Source organism: Garra rufa, chromosome 11 (assembly GCF_049309525.1).
Source record: "Garra rufa chromosome 11, GarRuf1.0, whole genome shotgun sequence".
NCBI classification, from domain to species: Eukaryota; Metazoa; Chordata; class Actinopteri; order Cypriniformes; family Cyprinidae; genus Garra; species Garra rufa.
Window position 1 is genome coordinate 23,962,433 of NC_133371.1, and position 12,267 is coordinate 23,974,699.

Below are 12,267 nucleotides of genomic sequence, written 5' to 3' on the forward strand. Positions count from 1 at the left end.
GAATATTTACAAAAATGCAGCTTTTTAGATGTCAATCGTTCTACTGGACTTGTTTTGATTACTTGTATATATTTTTTAATCAGCTGTTTTGACACATTCTGACGGCACCCTTTCACTACTATGAATCTATTGGTGAGTGAGTGATATAATACTAATTTTTCCAAATCTGTTCAGAGGAAGAAAGACTCATCTACATCGCGGATGGCCTGAGGGTGAGTCAATTTTCAGCAAATTCATTTTTTCAGTCCCAGCTATGAGAAAATTAATCATTGAAGCTCCCAGGGAGACTATTTCCACTTTGATCTGAAAGCTAATTTAAGGACAAATTTCACATGCTTCATGCATGTCTTTTTGTCCTGTCCTGGTCTCAGCTGGTGCGAACCAGCAGGCCATTGTGAACTAGCTTCTCATATCATCTTAAAATAGTTAAGCTAATTTTTTGAACATGTCAGCTGATCAACCACCTAATGATCGCCACTATGTTCCAAAACACATCTAAGCCGGATTTCCCACCAGGGATTCCACACAGTGTTGCGGCAAATGCCTCGCCTGTGCTTTTTAATGACAATGACGTAAAGATGACCAGCCTTTGCATATTTTATTTATATTTGGCTTCACGACGTTTGGAGATTTACCGCTCCTCTGTAATGTAATCGTGATCCACCAGTAGCAGCATCCTCTCGCGATTAATTCCTTCCCATAATGCCTCGCGTTAGTGCTCGTTGGCGCTGTCTGTGGTGCTGAAGCTGCTCTCGCCGGCGGCAAGAGTCCTCCTGCTCCTGCTCCAGCATCACCTCCATGCAGAGGCGTTACGCTCTGGTCAACGAGAGACAACCGCGATCACCTTTTTGTTTGTGTTCTTTGTCTCTCTCAACGCGTTTCAATAGTCGGGAATCTCTAGTGTTGTATTTACATCCCCCCTGGAAGATACTATCCGGTCGCGCTTGTGTTTTTCGGCTCCCGTTTGGCTCGCATCCTTTATGCACAGCACGCTGCTCCAGCCCTTAAAGAGAACACAGGCATCCGTGTCGGAACAGCATGGCTTCCTGAGCGAGATGGAAGCGAAGCAGCACTCGATCAAGAGCCTGAAAAGCTATCCGGAGGCTGGGGGCCGGAGTCTGGCGGCGGCGGCGGGTGGGGACGTCGGAGGTGGAGGGTATCGCGTCGGCGGCGCGGAGATGGAGATGGAGGCGAAAATACAGAAAGCGATCGACTTTAAACTGGAGGGGCACCGATGCTACAAGGAGAAGAAATTCCGGGAAGCAATTGGGAAATATCACAGGGCGCTGCTGCAGTTAAAAGGGATCCATGTCGTCGACGGGACCACCGGATCCGAGGTGAACCTCCTCAACCAAGCCGCGGCCAAGCTGACAGAGGAGCAGCGGCGAGCGGTGGAGAGCACCGAGATCGAATGCTACGACAGCCTGACAGGTGAGACAGCCGCTGCCATTGTTCTGGACGGCTGAAGCCACTTTGAGATGCTGCCAATAAGGCGAAAAATATGTTAGAGGCTATAGGTGCCTAAGAGAGGGCTTTAATGTTAGTACAAACTAACTCCACAGCAAGAAAACGATTGTGTTTTTTATAAAAACAACGCTGAAAACAATCAATCAAGCCATTGTTTGTGCTTAACGACCAGTTTGGCCTTCATTGTTCCTGAGCCAGTGTTATAATAATCCAAGTTCATTTAATGTCACGTTGTGATTATTTAAGAACGACGGAGGATTAAACGTAACACGCGAACTACTATTTGAATACGTAGCGTACTAGTAAGTAAGCTAATCACTTTTATTCATTTTCACTTGACTTACAAGTTATAGGTGATGTGAGGTAAAGGTTGGAGAACCACTTAAACAGTAGCTTGTTTAGTTTGTAGTAAACCCGGAAGACAATAAGCGCGTTAGAGACTGATTCCATGGGGGATTTACTTGTTTGTTTTTGCAATAGCAGGTTTTCATTTTGAACAAAAAAAAAACGTGTTTTAACGTTACTCGAAGAGATTTAAACGCTAAATTACTGAACTTAATACTTTTGACATAAAAGCTAATGACTATGTAAACAGGCTTTGGTTTGTGTTGACAAAAATGTTTGAAATTCCCTCCTAACCATTGTGTTTTATATAAAGACTACAACAGATGTTCGATTCGTCATTCACATGAACTCATTTAATTGTGGTATTTGTAGTCTGTATGTAAAAACGTGTCAGCAAGGTGTTTTTGAAACACAGCAGCTTTAAAATCGAAGCTTGTGGGAATTCTAAACACAAAGCTAAAAAAAAGCAAGTCATGGCTTTTAAATCGTAGTCTAATGAGTATAATTTTAAAACAGTTATGTGTTCTCCAAGCTTGTATTGTCTCTACAGTCTTTAAATGTGACCCTGACAAACAAAACCAGTCATGAGGGTCATTTTTTTCAAATTGAGATTTAATTATCATGCATTATACATCTGAAAGCTGAATAAATAAGTTTTCACTGATGTATAGTTTGTTAGGGTAGGACGATATTTGGTTGATAATTTGGAAATATGCAATCTGAGGGTGCGCAAAAATCAAAATATTGAGAAAATCGCCTTTATATTTGAGCAAATGAAGTTTTTTAGCAATACATAATACTAATTTCTAATCAAAAATTGAGTTTTGATATGTTTATGGTAGGATTTTTTTTTTCTTAATATCCTAATGATTTTTAACATAAAGGCTGTTGGCTATTGGACCACAAAACTACTCGTAAGTAGCAGAGTCACAAATTACAAACCCTATGTGATTATAAACCAGTTGGTATTGTTTCCCAAATGCCATTTGATGTAAACTCTGTTAGTTTATACGTCGATAAACAAGGGGATAACATAAGACGGATCACAGATGCCAACTGTGTTTGCTCATTGGAAGAATATTGGTTAATACTCTTGCACATCTGCTTGATCTGGATGGGTGTGATCCCTGGTGTTCGTGGCCCTTGATGTCTCTGGTGGTCTCACATGGTGGTCGATTTGAGGTTAGGCTTGAATGTCACAAATGTGGCAAACACTTTAGGCCCTCTGTGGGAAGCATTAAGGCGTGAAAGAGAGAATGGTACATTTCACCGGAGTGGCCACCACTGCAAAATTTCCATTTATTTGGATTTCCCCCCACAGTCACCTTCCTTTGTTTGTCCACCTGCAGTCATGATAATGAGGGTGAACTGGAAATATATAGAGAACTTATATAAAGATGCATATACAGTATTTAGTATGTGTTTTGTCCAGTTTTAGTGAGATTGTCAGCTGTTGTCATGATTTGTATGTCTTCAAATTTTTTTTGGATGACTTTAGATGCCATGTCTTTACTTCTCAGGTTCTCATCTTGTGAAGTATTGTCACAGCACAATCTTTGATCCATAAAAGAATTGACTTCAAATACAAAACTGCTTGCTGTATTGTGCCTACATGGTGTTGTTTCCAACAGACACGTGACAAGTAGCTTGACAAGTGTGCTGTCTCTGGCCTCAGCGATTGTACTAAAGTGGTGTGGGTTGCCAAGTAAGGGGGTGATGGGAAGTGAGAGAGCCAGTAGAATAGCCTACTGTGTGATCTGTGAATCTAAATAATGCTGTTGTTTGTGTGTGTGTGTGTGTGTGTGTGTGTGTGTGTGTGTGTGTGTGTGTGTGTGAGAGAGAGAGAGAGAGAGAGAGAGAGAGAGAGTAAAGGGCCTTCTAAACTGGGTTTGTTCTGACAAGGCCAGGCCTTCCATCTGTATTGTTCAACTTCAGCCAGCCACTGCAACTTCTGCAGCACTCTTTTTACAAAGCCTGCTGAGTCGTCTCTAGCGAACACACCAAGTCTTGGCTCAGCAAGGTGTCATAAGTCAGTCTTGACAGGACCAAGAGACCATACAATATGTTACGTCTGAAGCTGAACTGAAAGAGGAAGATATCAAAACATGAAACAGCTGAGCACAGAGATGTTATGAGAGCTTGGAAGAGTATAGGTGAAACCTTTTGTATTGTTTAAATGATAAACAAAAGTACAAGTACCTAAATCTGTCCAAACAGCAAGATGAATGGTTTATTTGCCATCCTTATTCATACCACCATGTCTAAGCTGTACATTCCCAAGAGGACAGGACAGCATTTCTAAGTGGGTTATGCCTACATTTGGTTGGAAGGGTTTTTTTTTTTGGTAGTGCTCTTACGCAAGATACAGAGAAACTCTTCACAGCTCACACCTATTAGCTGTTGGTTGCTTTTTAATAATATTGAAGCTGTAAAATGTATGGGCCATTCTACTTCTTTGGTGAAGTTTCGGTACTGACATCTTTGTTTTTTGGGGTGTTTCGGTCATGACTGTTACAGTAGTGACAATTTTATGGGATAACACCCTTAAAAAAAGATGTCACAACCGAAACTTTACCAAATGTTTCGGTCATGACTGTTACAGTAGTGACAATTTTATGGGATAACACCCCAAAAAACAAAGATGTCACTACCGAAACTTTGCCAAATGTTTCAGTCGTGACTGTTTCAGTAGTGACAATATTATAGGATAACACCCCAAAAAACTAAGATGTCACTCCCGAAAGTTCGCCAAATGTTTTGGTCGTGACTGTTTTGGTAGTGACAATATTATGGGATAACACCCCATAAAAAACAAAAGATGTCACTACTGAAACTCCGTCAAATGTTTCGGTCATGACTGTTTCTGTAGTGAAAATTTTATGGGATAACACCCCAAAAAACATAAATGTCACTACCGAAACTTCACCAAATGTTTCAGTCGTGACTGTTTCGGTAGTGACAATATAATAGGATAACACTCAAAAAAACATAAATGTCAGTACCGAAACTTCGCCAAATGTTTCGGTCGTGACTGTTTCGGTAGTGACAATATTATAGGATAACACTCCAAAAAACAAATGTCAGTACCGAAACTTCACCAAATGTTTCAGTAGTGACAATATTATAGGATAACACCCCAAAAAATAAAGATGTCACTACTGAAACTTTACCAAATGTTTTGGTCGTGACTGTTTCGGTAGTGACAATATTATAGGATAACACTCCAAAAAACAAATGTCAGTACCGAAACTTCACCAAATGTTTCAGTCGTGACTGTTTCGGTAGTGACAATATAATAGGATAACACTCAAAAAAACATAAATGTCAGTACCGAAACTTCGCCAAATGTTTCGGTCGTGACTGTTTTGGTAGTGACAATATTATAGGATAACACTCCAAAAAACAAATGTCAGTACCGAAACTTCACCAAATGTTTCAGTCGTGACTGTTTCAGTAGTGACAATATTATAGGATAACACCCAAAAAATAAAGATGTCACTACCGAAACTTTACCAAATGTTTTGGTCGTGACTGTTTCGGTAGTGACAATATTATAGGATAACACCCAAAAAATAAAGATGTCACTACTGAAACTTTACCAAATGTTTTGGTCGTGACTGTTTCGGTAGTGACAATATTATAGGATAACACTCCAAAAAAACATAAATGTCACTACCGAAACGTCGCCAAATGTTTCGGTCGTGACTGTTTCGGTAGTGACAATATAATAAGATAACACCCCAAAAAACAAAGATATCACTACCGAAACTTCACTAAATGTTTCAGTCGTGACTGTTTCGGTAGTGACAATATAATAGGACAACACTCCAAAAAACATAAATGTCAGTACCGAAACTTCGCCAAATGTTTCGGTCGTGACTGTTTCGGTAGTGACAATATAATAAGATAACACCCCAAAAAACAAAGATGTCACTACCGAAACTTTACCAAATGTTTTGGTCGTGACTGTTTCGGTAGTGACAATATTATGGGATAACACCCCAAAAAACAAAGATGTCACTACTGAAACTTCGCCAAATTTTTCGGTCGTGACTGTTTCGGTAGTGACAATATTATGGGATAACACCCCAAAAAACAAAGATGTCACTACTGAAACTTCGCCAAATTTTTCGGTCGTGACTGTTTCGGTAGTGACAATATAATAAGATAACACCCCAAAAAACAAAGATATCACTACCGAAACTTCACTAAATGTTTCAGTCGTGACTGTTTCGGTAGTGACAATATAATAGGACAACACTCCAAAAAACATAAATGTCAGTACCGAAACTTTACCAAATGTTTTGGTCGTGACTGTTTCGGTAGTGACAATATTATGGGATAACACCCCAAAAAACAAAGATGTCACTACTGAAACTTCGCCAAATTTTTCGGTCGTGACTGTTTCGGTAGTGACAATATTATGGGATAACACCCCAAAAAACAAAGATGTCACTACTGAAACTTCGCCAAATTTTTCGGTCGTGACTGTTTCGGTAGTGACAATATAATAAGATAACACCCCAAAAAACAAAGATATCACTACCGAAACTTCACTAAATGTTTCAGTCGTGACTGTTTCGGTAGTGACAATATAATAGGACAACACTCCAAAAAACATAAATGTCAGTACCGAAACTTCGCCAAATGTTTCGATCGTGACTGTTTCGGTAGTGACAATATAATAAGATAACACCCCAAAAAACAAAGATGTCACTACCGAAACTTTACCAAATGTTTTGGTCGTGACTGTTTCGGTAGTGACAATATTATGGGATAACACCCCAAAAAACAAAGATGTCACTACTGAAACTTCGCCAAATTTTTCGGTCGTGACTGTTTCGGTAGTGACAATATTATGGGATAACACCCCAAAAAACAAAGATGTCACTACTGAAACTTCGCCAAATTTTTCGGTCGTGACTGTTTCGGTAGTGACAATATTATAGGATAACACTCCAAAAAACAAATGTCAGTACCGAAACTTCACCAAATGTTTCAGTCGTGACTGTTTCGGTAGTGACAATATTATAGGATAACACCCCAAAAAATAAAGATGTCACTACCGAAACTTTACCAAATGTTTTTGTCGTGACTGTTTCGGTAGTGACAATATTATGGGATAACACCCCAAAAAACAAAGATGTCACTACTGAAACTTCGCCAAATGTTTCGGTCGTGACTGTTTCGGTAGTGACAATATTATGGGATAACACCCCAAAAAACAAAAGATGTCACTACCGAAACTTCACCAAATGTTTCAGTCTTGACTGTTTCGGTAGTGACAATATAATAAGATAACACCCCAAAAAACAAAGATGTCACTACTGAAACTTAACCAAATGTTTTGGTCGTGACTGTGTCGGTAGTGACAATATTATGGGATAACACCCCAAAAAAACAAAAGACGTCACTACCGAAACTTCACCAAATGTTTCGGTCGTGACTGTTTAAGTAGTGACAATATTATGGGATAACACCCCAAAAAACGTCTCTAGGTTACGTATGTGACCATGGTTCTCTGAGAAGGGAACGAGACACCGCGTCCCCTAATAGCCGCTATTGGGGAACACTCGTGTCTGAAGAATGCATATGAAAAAACTACATGAAATGGCCGGCCCTTCTGAGGGAACCATGGTTACATACGTAACCTAGAGACGTTCCCTTCCGAGGGAACTCTCACCGCGTCCCCTAGGGATCGCTATTTGGGAACGGTTATACCCACGCTTCCATCCTGAGGGGAGTGCAAGCTATAACAGCCAGCACTAAGCATCAATTCTGAGAAGAATTGCCCCAATTAGGAAGTGGTGACGGCTGTCGGAACGTTTATCCCCCACGGCCAATGGCCTGAACTGTTACCCACTTACCTGGATGGGTCAAAGGACCCAGGGCACAGCTCAGGCTTGGAATCAAGCGATTCCTTCGGGAGGAACGGCTAAGTATAAACTTAGACTTATTTAGAACAGGAACTGCCAATACTACCGAGTCTAGTTCCCTCAGTGAACTGACTCACAGATAGAGACTAGCAGACCTGTCCTAGGACAGAAACCGTTCTAGCAGGGATACCGTCAGGTAACACACCCTGGATAACAGATGGTCAGGATATATCTAAGGTGATATCGAGTGGAGTTGGGCCCAGGGCGACTGGGGTTTTAAAACCAACTCAAGAATGGGAACGAAGGACCGCGTAACCCATACCATATAGGATTTTAGAAAAGAACCCAGAAACTCGGTGGGAACCTACCACTTATGTGGATTTTAGAAAGTGCCCAGGTTTAGCGTGGGACACTTACCCTAGCAAAGGGGATTTTAGAGACAGTGTTTTTCCCTTTTAGGGGGTTTCACCGTTAAAGTTCCAGGCTTGTCAGAGATGACAAGCATTTAGATAGGGGAGGAACCCTCCCTGAGAGAGGGGAGCAATGCTACACTCCAATCTGGACAGACAGTCCGCAAACTGTTAGTTGACTGATGAAATCATGGAGCTACTGACCATCATGATAGTGGACGCAAATAGCGGACAGACCCCTAACCCTGAGCTACAGGGAGGAACATCCGTCCTTATAAAGGGCAACGCTCTGAAGGGACCCTTTAGTGTAAAGGGGAGCATACTGGCATACTGGAATACCAAAACCCACGAGAGGGTGGTGCTCTGAGAGGACCCTTACCGCAGAACTGGAGCTACCAAAGTCACCTCAAGGCCCTGAGAAGGGAGAGCAAAAACCCCCAAAGGGGAGCATTCAGTAAGCCAACACACAAACATTCTCAGATATCTGTGTGTAGGAAGGACCACCAGAGGCGAAAACTGATCGAAAGTCTCCAGTCCCTAAAGGGAGAAGAATTAACACACAGCTAGCCTCAGATAGCTACAGTTAATAAGACTGTTCTGCCATAATCAAGGCTGAACTAGTCTAGGAAATCCCCCTTTTTTTTGGCGGTTAATTAACTCCACAATCGCGACGCGCAGCACATATTCGGCTCCAGCGGGAGCTACACATACTCCGCCAAAACGCCAGATTCCCTCAGGAATAAAGCGAGCAAGGAGCCGCTGGTGACGCCGCAAATGCGTTAGTTAATGCCGCGAGAGGCAAACACACTCATGCAAAATGAGGAACAGAGAAACTCACCTCCCTAAAGTACCTAAAGTTCGCCAAATGTTTCGGTCATGACTGTTTCGGTAGTGACAATATTATAGGATAACACCCCGAAAACCTGAAAAAGATGTCACTACTGAAACTTCGCCAAGCGGGAGACATTTTTTACATAAAGTTTTATAATATACAAAGAAAATATTCAATTTTATTTTTTGAAATTCACTTAAAAAAATCGAAAATATATTTTTAAAAACAACAATAGAATAAAATGCAAAAATTATTTAGGGTTGGTGTTCAGTACAGCCACCTCCCAATTGCAAGTACCCATAAAATTATGATTTTATATATATTAAGCTTACTGATATTTTAAATATTATTGTAGCTTTCAATAGACAATAAAAGGATCTTAGTAAACATCTAGGATTTGAATACTTAAATGCTTTTTAAATGTGTTTTTTTTTTTTGGTGGGACAGCAGTTGACACTAATTCTGTAGAATGGCTCATATAGCAATTAGTTTCCTTTATCTACTGACTATAGCTGAACAAAATTCATTAGACTAGCATGTTCTTCAATAGTGTATGGTGAAGAACGAGTGCGAGTTTGTTTAATGTGTTGTGATTTATATTGCATTCTGTCAAACCACCGTTCATTTCGAGGCAGTGCCAGATATAAGTGCTGAAACTGAGAGCTTGTGAAGTCACTGCGGCATAAAATCAACACTATGTAATTTTAGCACATTTCAGGCTGTATTATCAGAGATAGCTTGCACGATAATGCTAAAGCAAACAGAACGAAGCTGTTTGGATACGCTTTTATTTTATTATTACTCACAAACCCAGCTGTTGTGCTTTTACCAAGCTCGTGTTTCAACACGTTTTCATTTCAGTCTGTATTTTATTGTGTTTTTCAGTAAAAATGGTGATATTATGAAATTATAATGTAACTTTCTTTTTTATGATCTCTATTTTGATGATGTCCTTACTAGTATTCTGGGCCATTCTATGAAGGGTCAGAAAGCTCTCAGATTTCATCCAAAGTATCTCAATTTGTGTTCAAAAGATAAACAAAAGGTCTTATGGGTTTGGAACGATGTGAGGTGAGTAATTAATGACAGCATTTTCATTTGTGGGTAAACTATCCCTTTAATGGTGTACTTTATATTTTGTATTACTTTTTTTAAATAAAAATGCTAGAGTATTTTTTCAACACAGGGCTTGGGGAAATCATATGAATTGTGTCTCTATAACACTCACTGACCTTTTGTTCTCTCATTACTACAGACAGCGACAGTCAATGAACTTCTCAACCTTGATGTCCAATTAGAAAAGGCCGTATTAAAATGAAATCAAGACTTTCTCCCTGTATTCCTCTATCTCTTTGCCTGGCTGACTCTGGAGAGTCAAGATAGGGGTTACATTACATTCATCAACTCAAGGAAACGTTCTTATCGCTGTCCCAGGAGCCAAATGCTTAAAAAGGAAAGAAATATTAAAGGCACTCTTTTCATCTGCCAGATCTCTGTGTCTGGGAGACTTTCTGATGTGCATTAGGTATAAATGCAAGGTGAGGAGTACAAGAACCGTGACGGAGCGAGGTGTCTGTGTTAATTATCGTGGTGGTAGGCCAGCAGAGGCAGCTGGTGCCAGGTCCGCAGATGGCATGGCATCGCCATAGGGTTTCTCTGGGCACAGGCTTTACTTACTGTACAGTACACTGTATTATGTTATAGCGGCTTGGGGGGATGGAGGAGAAAATGAGAGAGATCATAAAGTACTGGATCAGAGGAGTTTTGGCAATGTGTATGCGTGTGTGTGCTTGTGGTTATTCAGAGAGACTGAATGTCTGCTTACTTTCTATGGGTTTGTACAACCTGAACATGTTGTTTAGGTCTCTCTGTACTCTAATGCTGAAGTTGTGGGTAATTTTTCATCGTAAGAAGATGGGGAATGGCCACCAATGCCAAGAATGCATCTATAAGAACTGCTGCCACTGCAATAAAGGCAGAAAGGAAAGGAATAGAGCACATTAGTCAACTTTAAGTCACTTGGCTAATATTAAAATACAGTATGTACTTTTGCTGGCTCGCCTTGAAAGCATATTTCTAATAGATATGTTTTTGCTTGTCCAAAACAAGATACTGACCAAGAAAACACTGATTTCCGAAGAGCAAACTTACATTTATATAGATAAATAAGAAATCAGTGGGCTACTGGCTACTTTCTCTTTCAAGAATATTATAAATAATAGTGCTGGGTAAAAAGATATATAAATTTCTTGATTTTAATCGATTCTCATTCTTACGAAATGATATTGATTCTTAAATCCCAAGAATCGACTTTTTTTAATTTAATAAAAGGAAGATTTCAGCCTGCCTCCCATCCAATAAATCGCAATAATCGTTGTGTTTTGATACTTTAGATATGAAACTAAGTTTCAGATTTCAAATTCTGTCTTTATCATAGTATTCAAACAATAAATGTTTTGTTTTGTTTTGGCGCTGTTTAATGTGGAGTGACAGATTGCTGTAGCGCTTCAGTTCAGAAGTAGCAGAGCGAAACGAAAGTGAACTGTTCGTCTCTTTCGCTTTAAAGGGATAGTTCACCCAAAAATGAAAGTTGGATGTTTATCTGCTTACCCCCAGGGCATCCAAGATGTAGGTTACTTTGTTTCTTCAGTAGAACACAAACAAAGATTTTTAACTCAAACCGTTGCAGTCTGTCAGTCATTCAATGGTTACCAAATCTTTAAGAGTAAAAAAAAACATACACAGACAAAACCAAATTAAACCCTGCAGCTTGTGACGATACATTGAGGTCTTAAGACACATAACAATCGATCTGAATGGTTTTTATATCACTATTATTCTGCACCACCAGAACGTTCATCAGTATGGAGCGCGTTCACTTGACGCGTCAAGGTGCTCTGGGAAAGTAGTCGGTGAAAAGTCAACACTCCCAGATGAGTTTGCACAAGGAAACGTAATTTTTTAGTTTTTAATTGGTTGCCAGAATCAGGATAAGCACAAGTAATTACCACTTTGAGAGGCCAATATACACTATGTAAACAATAAGTGATGTATACGCACCACAGATCGCTTCCTCGTGTGCATCTACTATGGCAGACAACGTTGACGCATAACTCGCCACCTGTTGGGAAGGCACTCAGGAGAGTAGAACGTTGCGATGGATCAGAGGTAAATAATGATATCAATACTGTTCAGTTTTTTGCACAGACTGATCGTTTTGTGTATTAAGACCTCAATGTAAAGTCACGAGCCGCAGGGTTTAATTTGGTTTTGTCTGTGTGGTTTTTTTACTCTTAAAGATTTGGTAACCATTTACTGACATTATATGACTGACAGA

The 12,267-nt window shown here is 40.0% G+C and overlaps 1 protein-coding gene across 1 annotated transcript in view; it reads left to right on the top strand.

Annotated features, from left to right (window-relative positions):
- The first annotated feature begins 644 nt into the window (after positions 1 to 644).
- Positions 645 to 12,267, top strand: part of ttc9b (tetratricopeptide repeat domain 9B) — a 54,111-nt gene continuing 42,488 nt past the window's right edge. Inside the window, exon 1 of the mRNA XM_073851086.1 lies at positions 645 to 1,431. Coding sequence (XP_073707187.1) covers positions 981 to 1,431 — 451 coding nt within the window. The 5' untranslated portion in view covers positions 645 to 980. The remainder of the gene's footprint in view (positions 1,432 to 12,267) is intronic.